The 21,943-nt window shown below is 39.1% G+C and overlaps 1 protein-coding gene across 1 annotated transcript; it reads left to right on the forward strand.

Moving 5' to 3' along the window:
• Positions 1-17,717: 17,717 nt before the first annotated feature.
• On the forward strand, positions 17,718-18,476 carry LOC129903719 (uncharacterized). The gene has a single exon (XM_055979264.1). The coding sequence runs from the start codon at positions 17,718-17,720 to the stop codon at positions 18,474-18,476; it is 759 nt and encodes a 252-aa protein (XP_055835239.1).
• The last annotated feature ends 3,467 nt before the right edge of the window (positions 18,477-21,943 follow it).

Raw genomic sequence — 21,943 nt, forward strand, 5'->3', positions numbered from 1 at the left:
CTTCTCGATGCCCAACCTATTTCTATTCCTTCTTACCATATAGCTCCGGTAGAACATAAGGAGTTGAAAGAACAATTGAAGGATTTGTTGAATAAGGGTTTTATAAGACCGAGTATTCCACATGAGGTGCTCCTGTGTTATTTGTTAGGAAGAAAGATGGGTCACTCCGAATGTGTATAGACTACAGATAATTAAATAAGGTCACCATAAAGAACAAGTATCCAATTCCAAGGATATATGACTTGTTTGATCAATTACAAGGAGCAAGCTACTTTTCTAAGATTGACCTCCATTTCGGTTATCATCAATTGAGGGTAAGAGAGTGTGATATTCCCAAAACGACTTTTTGGACAAGGTACTGTCATTTTGAATTTGTAATAATGTCATTTGGTTTGACTAATGCTCTTGCTATATTCATGGATTTGATGAATCATATTTTCAAGCTATACTTGGACATGTTTATATTGGTGTTCATTGATGACATCTTGATTTATTATCAAAATGAGGAAGATCTTCGGGGTCACTTGATGATTGTGTTGCAAACACTGAGAGATAAGCAATTATTTGCTAAATTCATTAAGTGCGAGTTTTGGCTGAGGAAAGTTGCATTTCTTGGCCATGTGGTGTACGGTGATGGGATTAAAGTAGATCTGAAGAAAATGGAGGCAGTTAAGAATTGGCCTAGACCATAATCTCCTTTGGACATTAGAAGATTTTTGGGCTTAGCTAGATACTACAGAAGGTTTGTTGCTAAGTTTTCACAAAAGAAGGCAAAATTTCAATAGTTGGATGAATGTGAGAAAAATTGCCAAATATTGAAGGATCGTCTCACGTCCAGCTCTTTCCTTTTTTCGCCCCCATATCTCCACACGGGGGGAACATAGGGACGTTATATTTCCCAAAGGTTCGGATGGGTTTGTTTTTTATTGTGTTGGTTCACGTGTTAGTTTGGGTTGTGTCTTGATGCAACATGGTAAGATTATAGCCTATGCTTCTAGGCAACTTAAAGTGCATGAAAGAAACTATCCAACCCATGATCTTGAACTTGCGACGATTGTGTTTGCTTGGAAAATTTGGTGCCATTATCTTTATGGGTGCATGTTGATGTATTTACCGACCACAAAAGCTTGCAATATGTTTTTATCAAAGGGACTTGAACCTTAGGAAAATAAGGTGACTTGAACTCCTAAAAGACTATGACATGAGCGTATTGTACCATCCGGGTAAGGCAAATGTTGTAGCCTATTCTCTTAGTCGGTTGTCTATGGATAGTGTTGCACATGTTGAGGTATGTAAGAGGGAATTAGTTAAGGAGATCCATAGATTGGCACTTTTAGGTGTGCGTTTGGTTGATTCCAATGATAGAGGCGTTCTTATACATAATGGTTCGGAATCATCTCTTGCGGCAGACGTTAAGTCCAAATAAGATAATGATTCGATTTTTGTTGAATTAAAGAAGTCGGCTGCCAAAAAAGCCATTGAGGCTTTCTCCCTAGGGGGTGATGGGGTATTACGTTACCAAGTTTGTTTGTGTGTTCCAAATATTGATGGATTAAAAGAGTTATATTGAATGAGGCCTATAGTTCTCGGTATTCAATTCAACTGGGATCCACCATGATTTATCTTGATTTGAGGGAAGTGTATTGGTAGAATGGCATGAAGAAGGACATAGCGGAGTTCGTGGCTAAGTTTCCTAATTGTCAACAAGTAAAAGTTGAACATTAAAGGACGGGAGGTCTACCTTAAGAAATTAAAATCCCTACTTGGAAGCGGGAAGATGTGAATATGGACTTTGTCATAGGTTTGCCTTGTACTATAAGACAACATGATTCTATTTGGGTTGTTGTGGATCGAATGACTAAATCAGCACATTTCCTACTGGTCGAGACTTCTTTTGGTGCCAAAGACTATGCTAAGTTGTACATTCATGAACTTGTGAAACTTCATGGTGTTCCTTTGTTGATTATATCGGATAGAGGTACTCAATTCAATTCACAATTTTAGAAGTCATTTCAGAAAGGTCTAGAGTCAAGCTAAGTACCGCTTTCCATCTTTAAACCGATGGACAAGCTGAAAGAACGATTCAAACTTTGGAGGATATGTTGCGGGCATGTGTGATTGATCTTAAAGGAAGTTGGGATGAGCATTTTCCATTGTTTGAGGTTTCCTACAATAATTGTTATCACTCTGGCATCAAAATGGCTCCTTTTAAAGCCTTATGTAGGAGAAGATGTAGGTCTCCGATGGGGTGGTTTGAAGTTGGTGAGACGACATTGATTGATCAAGATTTGGTAGTTGGTGCAATGGAGAAAGTAAGGCTCATAAGAGAGATTGAAAATGGCTCAAAGTTGTCAAAAGTCCTATTCGGACATTAGGAGGAGAGAGCTTGAATTTGATGTGGATGATATGGTTTATTTGAAGATTTCACCTATGAAAAAGGTAATGTGGTTTGGTAAGAAAGGAAAGTTGAGTCCTAGATATGTAGGATCCTATAGAATATTAAAGTGTATTGGCAAAGTAGCATATGAGTTTGACTTGCCACTTGAGTTGGCTTTGATTCATCCGGTATTTTATGTGTCAATGTTGATGAAGTTTGTGGGTGATCCAAATTCTATTGTACCAATGGAGAATGTGAGAATTGAAAAGAATTTGACTTATGAGGAGATTTCGATTGATATTTTAGATTGGAAAGTGAAGAGGTTAAGAAATAAAGACGTTGTGTTCGTCAAAGTTTTATGGAGGAATCAACAAGTAGAGAGTGCTATGTGGGAAGTAGAATTAGACATGATGAAGCGTTATCCATATCTTTTTCCTTCCACTCAAGCCTAAAGGTACTAATTTATTCATGATCAAATCGATTAAACTTGTACGTTTCATTTCCATATGTCATTCATATGCATGCATGATTCATAAAAATGATTTTTTCTCAAAGACTATGTCTTATGTTAAGTATGAAGTTTACATGTTCTATGCATTTTTCAAAGTATCCTCATATTCATGTTGGGTTGCTAGCCCTTTTTCCATGTCCTTTGTATATTAGTTGAATCTCATTTGAGGACGAATATCCCCAAGGGGGAGATATTGTAACAATTCTCAAAATGCTCACAAGTGCCTTGGGAATAGGCCGCTCACATAATGCATTATCCTTAATCTTTTTGGCAAATCCAAGCCCGGAATATCGATCAGGGGGTCAAAACCTGCATGAAAATGGTCTCGATGGATTTTTAGGACTCATATATCGAAAGATAGATTTTTCAAGAAACTGCGCAAAATAGTGAAGTGCACAGCATCTCCGCGTCGCAGACTTGCTCCTATTCAGTGAAGTTTTTCCCTAAGTTGAAAAGCTGGCCAAAATCTCATTCGCTCAAAATTGTCCTATCAGGAAACACCTCCGCATAGCGGACATGGGCCATGGTTTTTGTTCGAATTCAGTTTTTATGTAAGGGCACTTTAGACTTTTCCCTAATTGTTAGATAATGAACCTGAACGTTTTTAGGACATAATTCTACTCCATAAACTATCATAAACCTCAAATTCTATTCATTCTTCTAAAATTCACCTACTCAAATATTTCTCTCTTTACAAAAGACTCTCAAGGACTCCATTGAAGACTTCAAAAAAATTCACTCAAGCTCTCCATCAAAACTCTCAAGTTCTTCTAAATTATTTGGTCTTCTCACTCAAGGTATGTGAGTATTGATTCATGGATTCTTTCATCCATGAAGCCCAATAATATTCTCAAGTTTTCTATTAAATTCAAGTATGGGATTTTATGGTCTATATGATCTCTATTCCAATTGCATGAATTTTGATTCAAATTATGATTATGAGCCTATTTTAATGAAAATTGATGGTTATTGCATTGAATTGAAGATTTTTTCCATGAATTTTCCTACATTGATCTCTAGGGTTCATGATATTAATTATGGGGATTTTCAATTATATTTTCGAATGATATTATCTTTATAAATTATGTATGGGATGATAGAAAGTATATGATCATGCATGTTTTCAAGTCAATTGATCATGCATTCATGTTTTACCCTAATTTCCAAGTATGAATTATGATTATGTATTTCAATTATGATCATAGACTATAAGGATGTTTCAAATTATGATTTTCATGCAAATTATGGAAAAGGTGACTTAGGGCCCAATGTGTTGCCTTAAGGCCTAATGATATGAACTATGTATGTACGATTTATAATGTGGAAGGACAATACCCGCATTGTACTTATTTTATGAAAATGAGCTACTCTATGATTTCAAACCTATGATCATGACTATGATGTATGCCATTATGATTTCTATGCTATGTATGTATTCAGTAGGATTTGACTTAGCACCGAGTGGACTTGAGGTGGGGGCCCTACCAAAAGCCCTAATAGCAACCTCATGTCTCTGAAATTACATGCCACTATAGGTTGCCTTCATGACCTAGCTATTGGATCCACATATAGCGTATGTATGTCCCACCTAGCAGGGTAGAGTCTACCTTGGCAAGTAGATTCCCCTTTTCTTCATTGTATTGGGAGACGATGGGATTCCATGTTATAGCTCGCATGGTCTTATTGTTGGTTATGGTTCCTATTCCACATATGTATGATCTCTTATATATGTCATGATTTAAATTATGCTTTTTAAATACTTTGGTCATTACGATTTTCTCATGACTTTACTTATCTCATCTTATCATTTGTTTCACTTGACCATTGTATCCCATGATTTACATTGTATTTCATTCCCTCATACTTAGTACATTCCAACGTACTAATGCATACTTTTTGCCTACATTGTCTCATAATGTAGGGGTTGAGGTTGAAGATCATACTTATCCACGTGGCTAGTTAAGCTTTCCTATCCGGCAGTGTTTGTGGTGAGTCCTCATTTATTGGAGAATAGTCATCGAGTTGGTTATTATTTTCAAGGACTTTTGTTATATTGTATATTGAGGGTGATCTAGGAACATGGCTTAGCCCCCGCCCATGTTTGTGAGTAGAGGCATCTAGTTGGACAAATGTTTCGAGTCTATGTTGTCAGGTGACATTCTTCGTTCACTATTCATGGTTTAGACTCTCTTATGATGTTTTTTCTTTTACTTTACATTATATATGCTTATGATACGTACAAGAGGCATGGTTGGAGACCTTCAAAATTTCAACTAATGTGTTACGAAAAGGACCTAAGGTCGGGTCGTGACAAAATGGAATAGAAAGGAGGGAGGCCCTAAATCCACCAATACCAACCTAAATCATATGCAATATATACTAAACGATATCTAATAGAACTCTGTCAATAAGGGAGACCGTAGCCTACCTTGAAGCCGAACACGCGCGCTCTAAATCCACCAAAATGATGCTCTCGACCTTTGAATCACCTTCAATCACCGCTATGCTAATGAAATAGTAATCACTTCATCAATATGGATATTTTGACACCAATTTTACATTTTTTGAAGACAGATTTAAAATTGGGTCTAAAATAGAATTGTGGGACCTGTACTTGGAGTCCCAAATTCCACTCCGTAAAAAGGTACATTTGAGATTAGAGAACATCTGTTCCACCTAATAGCACAATTCCATGCTCGAAAAGTACAAAAATCATCTCATGCATAATTTCACCATTAAAGGATAATTCAAGAAGGGAGGCAGTCCCTTAGGGTAGGAATTTACCTCAAACGACGATTTAAAGGATGAGAATAATCACACCACGCCATCCCTTGTGGAAAACCCAACAACATGCAGCTTGGAATCACACAATTCGGACCTATATTGACAAAGATATGATTTTTCAAATATCCCTCAAATTTCAATCCGAAAATGGACAATGCAACAACTAGAATTGAAAAACTCTCCCCAGGGAAGCTCCTTAGTCACTTTTTGATCCTACCAAAGCGTTGCTCATGAAAAATCCCACAATTTAGGCCCAACCACTAAAAATGGAGCTACAACTTTCAAGAAACAGGACATCAAAATTCAACACACTTCCAACTCGAAAATGTCAAAGACAATAGCTAATTTTGTAATCTTACCTCAGACAAAGCTTTCCCTCAAGATTTCAAGCTCACCAATGGATTCCTCACAAAATTTCCTTGAAGTTAGATGCTTGAATCGCCAAAATCGGGTTTATATAGACCTAGAAATTAATTCCTAAAATTCTTTAAAAATTCACTCCTCCAAAAATTACCCAATGCAACAGCTAAAATAAAGATTTTACCTCATCGAATACCCCTAATGAGTTTCTGAGCTCACCAATGTAGTCCCCTTGAAAAATATCACAAGTTTGCCATTTGAATCACCCAATTTGGAGCTCTAAAACTTAAGTTATGGATTTTTGAAGTTGAAGAAAAGGATCAAAAATGGGTTGCACCAGCACTAATGCAACGCTACTTTTTGGCACAGTCCAAAATCTCCGACGGGGTGGTCGGGATTTGTTTGGAACCCTTGTGTGCAAATGAGATATGCTACCCCACCAAATTCGATGTTCCAGACTCAATGTCGCATTTGAAATTTCCATATGATGTCATTTTAATGAATAGACCAAAAGCCTTGGGAAGTGAATGAAGGTTCATTCTAGACCAAACTCGACATTCTGGAACTAACCACACTATCAGAATTTTCATCCAAGTATGTTTCCCAGAATGTTGACCAAAGTCAACCATTAGTTAACTTTTGAAGGCAAAAGCGCCAAATGACCCCAAACTCATAATGATTGCCTTGATACTTGTGCTAACCATGCTACTAGCCTAACTTTGCAATTTCAAAGCTGATGGAACCATCAAAATTCTATTATGAGATTTTTTCCCTAAAGTTATGGCCGAAGTCAACTTTTCAAGTTATAATAGCTCTAAAATAGGGAAATGGGCCTAAAACCCAAATGAATGATTAGGGGACCGAGCTACTAGCGTAGTAGGTCATAAATGACTTGGGGTCGCTATAGGAATGCTCTAAAAGTTCAAAAGGTCAGAAGATGAAAGAAATGACCTAGAGGGTCATTACAACATCCAATACTTAAAGAATACTTAAAGAACTTTCGTCTGCAAAAGTAAAAGTACTTTCACATCCTGGAGGCACAAAAAGATGAGGGTATCGGGACCACACACACTGCCAGACCCTTGGACACCCTCTCAGTTCGAACAATGCAGTCATAGAATCTGGCTAAGAGGAAAATCATCAAATTTACTTCCAACTCCAAAAACTCCTCTAATCCTTCTTGGGTTCCAACTCTCGCTTGCTTAGTTCGATCTTGACCAAAAACACCGAATTCATCTGAGGAAGACCAAACTATGCCGAAACCACTGAAACTGGCAATGCAGGACCATGGAAAATACATCTCAACTAAAATTTCCAAATACTAGTATTATGCTTCCAAGTCTCTTTTATTCTAGCTACCCATGGCGTTTTGATGGTCGTTAGCTATCCTGAATGCTACCAACACCATCTGAAACTTTCTTATAGAACCACACAACACCAACCTTGAAGGAGTTACATATTCTATCTGAATATCTGTTGATGACAACAACCTAAAATAAGGAGAAAATCTGGGGCAAAGCCCAAAACTCCAATCTCAACTTCGAAACCTACTATTCAAGTGGGAAAACACAATCTTCTAAAACTGAACACTCCACTCCAAAAGACGATTATCCCATGAATGAACATTCCGCACTAGGTCCAGCCCTATTGACTAACACTGATCATAGGAACTTTCGAAACTCTGGCACCATGTGAACACCAACACCTCGGCCACCTCAAATCTGATCCAACTATCTCAGCCCAAGGAAAACCATGCCGGTATCAATGCATAAACATGACCAACTCATCGATAATGGTCCAAGAGCACTAACTCTAACTCTCAAGTACCGCAATCTACTTGATACGCCAAAGGAAAACCTTCCATCGTGAACAAATTCAAAATCACGAAGAACTCGACAAATCACTTTAGCCTCATCATGTAGATAAGCTTTCTAACCAACTTCCCATCTTCCATCTTAGGCTATATTTGGAGCCAATCACGAACATCGCTGCTCTAACTCTATATGAAACTCAAGCCTCGAGAGCTACCAACACAATCAGAGGGAACTAATAACAGTTGTAATAAGGCACACGGGAGATCACACATCCTAAATTCTCAACTTGCCGCAGCCAAGCACTAGAACATTCCAATGAGACCGCTCCCAAAATATTGAATGAATAGACCATAACTTTGAAACTGAGAACAAGACAAAGGTAAATGGGAAGATATGACCAACTAAGATTACAACAAAGAGTCCAACCAGGTAGGCAAAAGAGAGAAAACCTCAACTCCGCAACTTAAGGGATGAAAATACCAATAAGTCATAGAGAGGAATCAATATGCAAAACCTACCAAGACTCCAAAGATGATATACCTCCATTCACATACTATCTCAACAAACAATCTTTCAGCTACGAGCCAGATGATGCCAAGCAATGGAGACATGCGTCTAAGCAAAGAAAACCCAAAATGGCAAAAGAGGATTACTAAACAAAGCAAAGCTAGCCATGAATAATAGTAAGAAGTGCCATCCAATCAGTAACCCACTGGGATAACCTGCAACAAGGGAAACCTTCTAATCCAAACCAAATCAACCAGTACCACAACTCTCAGAACTAAAAAAGTTGGTCTAAACACTATCTAACAAGGATCAACACCACTACAAAATCAATGGTAAGGGAGAAAAAAGGGAAAGATAGCTAGACCGACCGCAAACTCGAAACAATACTACCTAGGAAAGGTACGGGGAGTTTCTCAACTGCCACTACTTAACACAGGAAATCAACCTAGTCGATCCATTACTAAAAGAAATCAACTACGGGGCTAAAACACACACAGAAGTCTAGATAAGGCAGCCACAATGGTCAAGAGGTAACTAACAAGCCGAATAGACAAGTATGGGTATGAAAACCCCAAAACCACACGAAATGAGCAATATAGAGAAAAACAAGAATATTAAGCAAATACCATAGATACTTAGATCCTCGATCGTAGGCTGACTCGTAGAAGCATAGAATGGATCATGATCAACCTCGGCTTGAGCACCTGATACATCACCAATAATACTATGAACATTACCTATAACTAGAAGTAGCATAAAACTATGATACAGACCTAGTTGAGCAAACTGCGCATGGGTCCTACGTCGGGGGCACTCTCTAAGCCAATGACTAATCTTTCCACAGGTACGGCAAGGTCCAAAGGTTCTAGACTAGTGAGTAAGTAGGAGGAGTCTATAATGTCTGAGATTTCAACTCTCATATAGGTCATTACCAGGACCAGTGGTCAAGTGAACCGTAACCATAAAACCTTGAAGCTGAATACTCTATAATAATCCATCCATGATAGGAAGGGATAGAATCTGATCCCTCGAGCACTGTCCCGCACTAGGACCACTTTGATGGGGTGGGATGCCATAGTTATCCCTCCCTTTAGAAGAATGCACCGGGGTCCTGTGATGCTCTCTAACAAAGTGGACTTCCTCGCCATCCTTATAGCAACTATCACCAATAGCATTCTACTGAAAGGGTCATGACGGGGTAGAATAAGTTCTAACACCCGAGGGTACGATGTGCTCACCCCAAGAAGTCTCACTTGAAATAAGTCTGTTGTAAGCTCCATGACCTTTCTCAAAACACACTGGAACCGAGGTGCTACCGCCGTAGGCCTGATGGTTTGAGAAGGAAGATGACCCTCGCCAAATTGGTACTCGCCCTAAAATGGGATGCTATCACCACTGTGTTGATAAAGAGGCCTGTTACCATTACCTCCGTATGCGTCGAAGCATGCCTTCTCTACTTCCCTAGAGTGTCTAACAATCTGAGGAAAGGTAAACCCAGCTGCTATCAAATGCTCCGTTTCCAAACGGAGCGACAAAGACAATCCCTTTATGAATTCTCAACTCATAGCCAAATCTGTAGGGGATAATGTGGGGTTATTCTAAGCCCACTCAAGAAATTCCGTGACATACTCTGATACTAATGATGAACCTTGCTAGGGAACTACCAACCCACCTCTGGCCTAAGAACCATCCGCCAAAACTCTGGTAGAACCTATTGACGCTCTGACCTTGTCCACTAAAAAACTCTTGTTATCCATCTAAGAAAGAATTGATTTCAAATGATCATTTTAGAGGTTATTCAAATCAAGGAAACACAATAATGAGTCAAGAACATAATTTCCTAAAACTTCCCTATAGCCTCCCGAAGATAGGATACGGACATCTCTGCACTGATTTGGAGGACTCTACTAGAGATTTCCCTCATACCAATAATGCCGATCAAGCAAGAGCTTTGATACTAACTTGTGATAACCCAATTTCTCATACCTTGATGGCACTTGCTAACACCCACCAACAGGTAAGCCTAACCCTTAACCATATCCCTAAACCAGAGGCAACAGGCTATCAAGAAAAAGATGAATAGATAACGCAGAAACTAAGGAATAATGAGAAGAAAGAGAACAACTGAAACAAATACAAAAAACCACCCAAAGACCTAACATCAGTCAATAATCGAGCATCTAAATCAAAATAGGAGTATAAGGTTCTTTAAAATACAAAATAAGTACAAGAAGTCTTCAAAAGCAAGTAAAGACAAGTCTTGGTCTGTCACAAATGGAAATCGGCAACTCTTAATGCTAGGAGCTCACCAAATATTTGAATTAAGATGCACACCAATCCAAATCAACGGCAATAACCTATAGTATGATATATAAGGGGCAGAAGTGTAGTATGAGTACCAAACAAATGATACTCAGTAGGCATAGGCTGACTGAGCTCCACAGATAAAGCAAGTATACATAATATATAATCAGGTAAATACTTCATAAGTAACTAATAAGATCTAATACAAGGTAAGGCCGAAATGAGATTAAAGAGGTGGGATATATATAAACATAGGAGATAGAGTCAAAGAACGCACCTTCACGCGCAAGCCTCAACCTATTTACAGTAAGAAGGCACTAAAGGTACCAATAAATCAAGGATGGAAGCATTGTATACCATAACTAACCGCATACCATCTAAGGACCAAACCAGTTGAGTCCAACAGGAAACACCAACACAAAAACCCAGAAAAAGACATCTTGTAACCCAAATACAAGTACGGCAAGAGATAAGAACAAATATAATTAGATAATAACCAACCGGATGCCCATACTTTTGAAAGGTACAAACAATAACAAACATAGCCCCAACCCACATAAACAAGGGGACCAAACATCAAACAAATATACTTGTGATAGGCAATGCTAATGAATGTAAGTTTATAGTAAAAACAAGTAACATGATCGGTGGCTCTTATCAATCAACAATGACAACAAGTGTATAGACCCACCCCGGCCCTCGGTCTGCCAAATGGGACACATACGACTCCCTCATCCAGTTCTGTAGTGAAAATCCAAAGAAATACCAGGATTGTACCACAAAATGAGTGAATATTCTTAGTCAATTCAAGTATCCCATCACCAGCATCCAAACAAGAAACACACAATAGAAATAATAACATCAAGCTAAACCATACAGTCAGGGCATAAAGGGACTAACCTGGGATCCAATTGCTCCTCGAGCACGGCCTCAAGCCTAATCAATAGATAATAGATATAGAGTCATCCTAAGCCTACCACTGAATAAGAGCAAAAAATTGAGACATGGCTCAAAATTAGACAAAGGGAGAAATATCTCTAAGATCGACGCCTTACCCCAAAATATGCCTTCTCAGCTCCAAATGAGCATAGCTAAGTCAAACCTATAACTACGACAAGCGACAGAGGTCTTTGTCACTAGCACTAAGTCACACCAGCCATCTTAAGCTCCTATCAAAAGCTATGCCTAGCTACAAAGGCACCGAAACACAAACTAAAACATTTAAGGCTCAAACCTATCTAAGGACATTAGTACCTATCCTAAGAAGGATAATCTTACCCAACCATAATGAAACCAAAACCACAAGCCTAAAATAAGGATCTCAAGAGACAACGCTAATCTAAGGTCCAACTAGAGTCAAGGAAATGGAATAGAAAGGAAGGAGGCCCTAAACCCGGCAAAAACAAACCTAAATCACATGCAATATATACTAAATGATATCTAATAGAACTCAGTCAAAAAGGGAGATCGTAGCCTACCACGAAGCCAAACATGCACACTCAGATTCCACCAAAATAAAGCTTTTGACCTCCGAATCACCTTTAATCACCGCCATGCTAACAAAATAGTAATCACCCCGTCAATATAGACATTTTAACACCAATTTTATATTTTTCAGAGATGAACCCAAAATCAAGTCTAAAACAAGATTATGGGACCCACAATGGAAATCCTAAATTCGATTCCATAAAAAGGTACATTTGATCTTAGAGAACTTGTGTTCCAATTTATAGCACAATTAGAATCTTGAAAAGTACAAAAATTAGCCCATTCATAATTTCACCTTTAAAGGATAATTCAAGAAGGAGGGCAGTCCCTTAGGGACAAAATTTACCTCAAAAAACTCTTCAATGGATAATACTAATCACACCATGATATTCTTTGCGGAAAATCCCACAACATGGAGATTTGAATCACCTAATTCAGACCTATATTGATCAAGATATGATTTTCCAAAAATCCCTCAAATTCCAATCTAAAAATGGACAATGTAGCAACTAAAATTGAAAAACTTGTCCCCAACAAAGCTCCTAATCACTTTCCGATCCTACCAAAGCGTTCCTCGCAAAACATTCCCAATTTAGACCCAAGAACCACTAAAATTTGAGCTACAATGGTCAAGAAAGAGGACCTCAAAATTCAACACACTTCCAACTCAAAAATGTCAAAGACAACAGCTAATTTTGTAATCTTACCTCAGACGAAGCTTTCCCTCAAGATTTCAAGCTCACCAATGGATTCCTCACAAAATTTCCTTGAAGTTAGATGCTTGAATCGCTAAAATAGGATTTATATAGACCTAGAAATTAATTCCTAAAATTCTTTAAAAATTCACTCCTCCAAAAATTACCCAATGCAACAGCTAAAATAAAGATTTTACCTCATCGAATACCCCAAATGAGTTTCTGAGCTCACCAATGTAGTCTCCTTGAAAAATATAACAAGTTTGCCATTTGAACCACCCAATTTAGAGCTCTAGAACTTAAGTTATAGGATTTTGAAGTTGGAGAAAAAGACCAAAAACGGGTTGCACCAGCACTGCTGCTATGCTACTTTTTGGCACAGTCCAAAATCTCCGACGGCGTGCTCGAGATTTGTTCGGAACCCTGTGCATGCAAATAAGATATGCTATCCCATAAAATTTGATGTTCCAGACTTAATGACATATTTGAAATTTCCATACGAGGTCAATTTAATGAAAAATGGGTCCCACCCCAAGTGCCATTTTGAGCCTAATTCCATAATGGGCCTCGAGATTAGATTGGAAATCTCGAGAAGCAAATGAAGGATTGTTCTGGAACAAACTCAATATTTCAGAACTAACTGCGCTGTCTGAATTTTCATCCGAGCAGGTTTTCCCAGAATGTTGACCAAAGTCAACCATTGGCTAACTTTCAAAGGCAAAAGCGCCAAACTGCCCCAAACTCATATCGATTGCCTCGATACTCATGCCGATTGTGCTAGTAACTTAATTTGGCTATTACAGATCTAATGAAAGCGTCAAAATTCCATTCTAAGGTTATTTTCCTAAAGTTATGATTAAATTCAACCTTTCAAGTTATAAGAGCTCCAAAATAGGGAAACAGGCCTAAAACCAAAACGAACAACCAGACAACCGAGCTACCGAGACCAATAGGTCATAAATGACCTAGGTTGCTATAGGAATGCTCTAAAAGCTGAAAAGGTTGGAAGATAAAATAAATAACCTTAAGGGTTATTATAATGGTACACTCGACACACTCCATAAAATAAAACAAAGAAAAATACAAGTAGGGGTCAGAACAGGGAAATATGTATTGAGTAGGTATCATCGACTGACTCGAAATAGAAATCAATATGCATAAAATAATAGCATGAATTCAACTATAACACTTAACATGTGGAAAACAATAAGATCAATATCAAGTAAAAACACAATGAAACAATTATATAATCAGTCAACAATATCAAGAGTTTACATGAGTACTCAGGCCTCCACACCATGGTATTTTGGAAAATGAGTTATTTGAGATTGGGTAGTATTAATCATTTAATTTGTTTTCCTTTAATATTATCATGATGGAACGTGACACCCGATCCAATAATATCGTGGTCAGCTCGTGACACTCGATCTAAATTTATCGTGTTAGCTCATGGCATGTGATCTAAATATATTATGCCGGATCGTGGAACCTTGGATCCAGTTATATCATACCGGCTGGTGGCACCCAATCCCATAATATAATTAATTCATCATTCTTTATTATCACATTCCACTTTATTAACAATATTTCATCAAGCTTTCTATATTCAAGGGCACTTAAGTCACAAATACGAAAATGGGGGGGGGGGGACCCACCTCCCAATGCTGAAACATTTCGTTCGAAAGATAGGATCGTAGATCCTGTCGATACGAACGTAATGCAAGTTACGACGACCCGAGGGTCCAAACACAGCTCCTCCAATTCACCAAACACTGATGCGATCACTGTACACATATCTGAGGAGGAGCTGCGAGCAGCACACAAAATCATTGCTTTGCACAAAGATGGATTGATTCGAGTCTCAAGAGTGGGTGCAAATAATTTATCATCACTTGGACTACATACAATCAAAAAATTAGAACAAATTACATCACCAGTTGTGAGCACTGAATTTTCAAAATTTGAGCTGAAGAACACAGTCTCGCCGGACAAGCGAATTGAAATTCGAACAAGTTCCGGCGACATTCGAGACGTCGGACCCACTGGGGTTTGTTCTCCTGGTCAAGACGCGTCCAATGGTACAAGTTTCACCGGCGTTGAAACCGCCGGCAAAAACTTCGATGTCAGCGCCGGAGCTCCGACAAGTATATCCCATCAAAATCAATGCCAACATGCTAAGCTTGATGAGGAGAACCTTTCAGGCATCAAGAACCAGCTCGAATTTCAACCACAGGCTTCGAATATCCATTTGGCTACTGAATGAGAAGAGGTCGCCGGACCTCCGGTTAACCAATTGAGCCAAGACCAATGCCACAAGGTGCGCGACAATGTAGAGAAGCTTCCTAGCTATATGGCTAGTCTCGAATCACTACCAAAAGATTCAAATTTGAAAAGTCGTCAAGGCGACAATCGTGATGAGACTGCCGGAGCTCTGGTGAACAAAATGCTGAGACACCAATGCCAAAATGTTCCCAAGGCTGTTGTGACGCTTACTACACAAACCACTGACCCCAAATTATCTTCAAAAAGTTCAAATTCAAAAAGTCGTCAAGACTTTTCCGAAGGAGATTGTCACAGTCATAGTGGTATTCGAATTGAGGAACCTACATTGGCTAATGATCACCATCAGTACCTTGATGATTGTAGTCAATTCCACAATAATCAAATAACTTGCAATGATCCAATGCCAAAAAACTTGAACCATATCTGCAGCACTAGTTCGATCACAGGAGCATAAGGTAAGTTCTCTCCTTCTCTTGATTTAAATATGCAGGGTCAGTATGTGTGTTCTCCTAATGACATTCAACTATCTCCTAATCATATTGATCTTCCTAATAATCGTGGGCAAGGTTTGGAAAATAATTTGGTGCCTAGTGCTGATGTGCATCATTACATACTAATAAGAATAGTGCAGCTGGGCATAATTCTACTTTTATGAATGTTGATGTTAATTTGTTGAAATCCAATGGAGTAAATACACTCCTTGGTACTGCTTCTAACAATCTTATGCAGGGTAATGAGCATAACACTACTAAGCCTAATTCTAATGCTGAGACCCTGACCACCAACATACTCCAAACTCACAAAACTACAAGTACTCCAAGTACCTTCCCAAAAATATCCTCCAACTTTGATAAGCCTAGCCCCAACAATCAAGTCCATAAACCTGTTAGTACCCAACCTCAACAACCTAAAAACAACAATAGAAATCCTCAGCAAAATCAGTTCCCCAATAGAAAGGAACAGGTCCCTCACCCTGCCCCTACACTGTGATCCAAACCTTTGCGTCTAAGCTTAGATTAAACCAAGCTAAGAATGACACCCCTCTTGAACTATCTACTCCTATCTATACTACTAGACAAGGGTTACCAGCTGTGATATATGACAATGATGACTTCATGATTAAATTGGCTCAAAGATGCAAATATACTCTTGTTGGGAAATTTAGTAACACCATGCCAAAGGTGGAACTCATAAAGAGAAGCTTCATCCTCCAAACACAGCTTGTGGGAGGTGTTAAAATTACCCATTTTAATGCAAGGCATGTATACATTGACCTTGACAATGAAATGGATTACACAACTGTGTGGACCAGGCAAAGGATGACCATTGAAGGGCAAGCTATGAGGATAAAAACTTGGACACCAACCTTTAGGCCTGAGGAGGAAACTCCTATAGTTCCTGTGTAGGTAGCACTGCCAGAACTCCCATGGCATTGCTATGAAAAGGAGTTTGTTACTACACTATTGGCCCCTGTTAGAAAAGTCCTCTTTATGGATGCTGCCTTTATCCAAAAGACAAGAGGAAGTACTGCCAAGGTGAGAGTTCAAATCAACCTTACCTAGGAGAGGCCTCATCATGTCTGGCTTGGCTATGACAAAAGAGATCCAACTATTGGAAGATGGCAAGAACTACTATATGAGAATTTCCCTGAATATTGCATGTATTGCAAGCATCAGGGGCATATGGTGCATGTCTGCAACATAAGAAAAAGAGATGAAGAACAAAAGAACAGGAAAGAAGCAGAAAAAGAAAAGAAAACAAAGAGACATGATGAGAAAGACAAAAGAGAACAAGTTCATCCACCACCTGCCAACCTACAGGTGCACAACAATCCTTCAACAACCAAAGTACCACAACAGCCACAAAACACTATGACTAGCAAGGAGGACAATGGCTGGCAAACTCAAAGAAGAAAATAGCACAAAGGAACTACCAATGTGCAGCAGCACCAGGACATCAGAACCACAGGAGCACTACTCAAAGGTAAGTATGTACCAGTGCAGCAAGTCAATGCTGATCCAGGTAAGAAAGCTAGTCCTACTACTACTTCCAATGTTCATGTTGATCTTGTTATGCAAGATCAACCCACTAACCAAGGTGCAGGAGATACAAACAACCAAAGGAACTCAATAGTGAAGATTTCATCAGTAAGGCAAGCAAGTACTACAACTCAGAGACAAGGTATTGACTTATCTCTCCCACAAACCCCTTCCCCTCATATTGGATGTACAAGCAATATCTTAATAGGTACTACTCAAAGGACCAATGTTGCAAGGGACTCAGGTATTGACTCTACTAGCCCAATCCCTAGGATGCCCCCAATTTTTAATGCAGTTGATATTATTGATGCTGAAGTTGTTGGGGGGCAGGATGGAAGTGAAAAGGAGGCACACTCTAACCTGCAGGAAGGGGTAACCATAAGGGGAAGGGATTTTTCTCATGTTTTGTATGAGAACCAAAAAACTGACCCTAGGAGTGACTCTAGAGCCACTGCAACCACTGAGCACAACAATATCAATGATCCAGCCCAGCCTGAAAATGCTAAAGGAAATGGTACTGCATAGGATTCTACTTTGCCAACTCCTAAAGGCTCTATGGCTAAAGACTTGGGGTCACTTGCTAGCACCAGTGCCAAGTACTCTACTGCAAAGAGTAACAAGTTAAGTAAGAAAATGAGGGATGTTATCAAGAAGAAAAATGATGAAAAAAATCATGCTGAGGGAGTTCCTAAGTTTTGTCACAGCATGACTATGAAACAAACTCATCAGCCTTGCCAACAATTTGTAATTGATGATGATCAAGTGGGAATGGATATCACTACCCTCCAAGCTCCCATTCAGTCAGTAGGTGTCAATACTGAAACACATACTAATGTAGCCAAGGCCAACTATACTCTCAACACTGAGGTTGATGAATATGCAGTGTATGTATTTGAGAATGAAGAAGATAGTGATTATCAACCAATGACTGACTATGAGGATGAGGATGCTGTGAGTGAACAATTGATTAAGGTTTTCAGCCCATCCAGGGACAAGGTGTATGAGGATGAGGTCCAACAGGTTGCTAAGTCCAAGGGATTCTCTGATGAATATAGGGTCACTCATTCTGAAGATGAGGAAGACCATGACCATTGGAAAGAGGCACAACAAGAAGATCAACTGGAGGCATTCAGATCCACAGTGACAACTTTATTGCAGAGGGAAAGTAAGCAAGACAAGGAGGAGAATGATCCACCCTCTAAAAGTAAGCAAACAAAGAAGAAGACTAAGAAAAGTATCATCAGCAGTTCTGATAAGGTTGTTCTCAACAACAACATCAACATCAACACTAGGTCCAAAGCTCACAAACCTTAATGATTAGTACAATTTGCTAGAATGCAATGAGTATTAATACTCAAGGGGCCCTTGACAGGCTACAAAAGTTGAAAGATCTCCATAAGTTGTCTATTATAGCAGTGCTGGAACCATTCTCCAACAAATCCCAAATTGAATTCCACAGAATTCAGCTAGGTATGGATAATGTTATGTCCAACTCCAACAGCAAAATCTGGTTATTCTGGAACAAAGACATTGTATGCAACATTGTTGACCAGGATGAACAGCAAATGACTTGTGACATTACTCATGTGGCTTGTCCTAATAGCTACCTCATTACCTTTGTATATGCAAAATGCAAGGACTATATGAGAAGAGACTTATGGGATAAGATGCTGCAATTCTCCAGTAAGGAGAAGCCTTGGTGCACCATTGGAGACTTTAATGTTATTACAGATGTTGAAGAAAAGATGGGGGGCCAGCCATACAATGTGACCAAGAGCTTTAAGTTTATTAGTGTGATAGAAGCCTGTGGACTCACTGATCTGGGGTTCTGTGGGCAGAAGTTCACCTGGTGCAACAATAGAGACAAAGATGCTAGGATTTGGAAAAGACTTGACAGGGCCATGGTTAATGAATCTTGGTTAGAAGTCATGCCTGTAACAACTGTCAATCACTTGGCCTCCACAGGATCTGACCACTGTTCTCTACTACTTGAAAGCATGGCAAAACAAGGTAATGTTATCAAGTATTTCAAATTTCTAAACTGCTGGACAGACAATGTTAATTTCCTTAGCACTGTAAAAGCATGTTGGGACAATCCTGTGGAAGGAAATCCAATGAGAACCTTCCAACAAAAGCTGAAAAGAGTTTCTAATACTCTTAGTAAGTGGTCAAGAAATGAGTTTGGGGACATCTTTGCTTCAGTAAAAGAATATGAAGAGCAGGTGAGACAAGCTGAAGAAAAAATAATCAGTGACAATACTGAAGAGAACAGGTCCAAGCTACATCAGATCAATGCTCAGTACATCAGATATCTGAAGATGGAGAATGCTATCTTAAAGCAAAAAACTCAACTTCATTGGTTCAAAGATAGAGATGCCAATACTAGCTATTTTCATGCTATTATCAGAGGAAGAAGAAGAAAGTTATTCATCCATCAGATTAGTGATGAACATGGCAATACTATTCAAGGTGAAGACAATATTGCAAGAGCAGCCACAGCACACTTTGAAAAAATATTCAGTGGAGAAGAGAGACTGATCAGGGAAGATGTTCTTAAATGCATTCCAAAGATGGTTATAGACAAGCAGAATGAGAGTCTGCAATCCTTACCTACTATGGATGAGCTAAAGAAAGTTGTATTGTCTATGATCCCTACATCAGCTGCTGGACCAGATGGAATGAATGGGAAATTCTTTCATTCATATTGGGATATCATCTGTGAAGACCTATTGAGATTAGTCTAGTATTTCTTCAATGGACATGGTATTCCCAAGTTTATTTCTCATTTATGCTTAGCTTTACTTCCTAAGAATGAGCATCCTAACAGCCTCTCAAAATACAGGCCTATTTCTCTCAGCAACTTCACTAACAAGATCATTTCTAAGTTGATAAGCCTTAGAATTGCTCCAATATTGCCTCAGCTAATCTCAGATAATCAATCTGGATTTGTTAAAGGTAGGAGTGTTTCTGAGAACATAATGTTAGCTCAAGAAATCATCCACAATATTATGAGACCAAAGGCTGGGGATAATGTGGTAATAAAGCTAGATATGGCCAAGGCCTATGATAGGGTCTCTTGGTCATTCACTTGTATGGTCATGAGGAAAATGGGGTTTGGAGAAGTGTTGATCGATATGGTTTGGAGGATTATGTCAAACAATTGGTACTCAGTCATCATTAATGGTGCAAGGCATGACTTCTTCCACTCTACAAGAGGACTCAAGCAAGGAGACCCTCTATCCCCTACTTTATTCATCATTGGAGCTGAAGTTTTGTCTAGACTTCTCAACAATCTTCATCACCATTATTTATATACAGGATTCCAGATGGAAAGAAGAGGTCCTCAAGTAAATCACTTGAGCTTTGCAGATGATGTGATCATCTTCACATCTACCAGCAACTTCTCACTTACATTGATTACCAAAACTCTTAAACTGTATGAAGCTATTTCAGGACAACTTATCAATAAAGATAAGAGTCAAACCATGATACCACTGAATACTCCCTCTGATATGGTGGAAAAGGGTCAGCATGATCACAGGATACAATTGCACTCATGGCCCAATCACTTACCTAGGCTATCCCCTATATATAGGAAGACAAAGGATCATATATTTCTCTAGTATGGTTTCTAAGGTTCTAAGCAGGATCAGGGGATGGCAGACTAAAATGTTAAGCTATGGAGGTAGAGTCACCTTGGTGAAATCAGTGCTGCAATCCATTCCTATACACCTGCTGTCAGCTATCAGTCCTACCAAGACCACCATGAATCAAATCAAAAGACTAATTGCTGACTTCTTTTGGGGATGGGAAACTGAAAGAAGAAAATATCACTGAGCCTCTTGGGATACTCTCAGTTATCCTTATGATGAGGGTGGTATAGGTGTTAAACAATTAGAGGATGTGTGCTTATCCTTCCAATATAAACAGTGGTGGACTTTCAGATCAAAGAAGACACTATAGGGGGAATTCCTTAAAGCAAAATACTGCCAAAGGGCTCATCCAGTCATAAAGAAGTGGAACACAGGACAGTCCCTCATGTGGAAGCACATGATGAGCAACAAAAGAGATATTGAGCCTCATATACAATGGAGAATCAAGTCTGGAACAAGCAGCTTTTGGTGGGATGATTGGCTAGGGGTAGGTCCATTAGCTTACCACAATGAAAGTCTCCCTAGATTGAATAACACTACTGTCTCTGATCTAATGGAGAATGGAGGATGGAAGGCAGAGGAAGTAAGGAAACATGCACCCCCTCAACTGGTGTGCAAAATTCTCAACACTCCCATCAACTATATTCCAAATATGCAGGATCAAGCCATATGGAAGCCTAACCCTCATGGCAACTTCACTTGTGCATCAGCTTGAGAGTTAGTAAGAAAGAAAAAGACAAGATCTCTCACTAACAGCAACATATGGCATAATAGCATTCCTTCCAAGGTCTCTTTTCTTTTGTGGAGAGCTTTCAGACTTAAGCTACCCACAAATGACAGAATTGTGGCCTTTGGACAGGAGCCTGCTACATGCTCTTGCTGCTATAGAGCAGGTCTTGATGATGTAGACCATATCCTTGTTTCAGGCTACTTTGCACAACATATTTGGAAGCACTTCTCAGGGTACTGGGGTCTACAACACAGCAATACTCCTCTAAAAAACCTATTGATGAGGTGGTGGCTAATCAAAACTAACAATGGGCTTCATAAGTTAGTAATGCAAGCCATCCCCATTTTGTGTGCTGGAATCTATGGAAGAATAGATGTGCATGCAAGTATGGAGGCAAG

This window comes from Solanum dulcamara, chromosome 9, assembly GCF_947179165.1.
Source record: "Solanum dulcamara chromosome 9, daSolDulc1.2, whole genome shotgun sequence".
Lineage (NCBI taxonomy): Eukaryota > Viridiplantae > Streptophyta > Magnoliopsida > Solanales > Solanaceae > Solanum > Solanum dulcamara.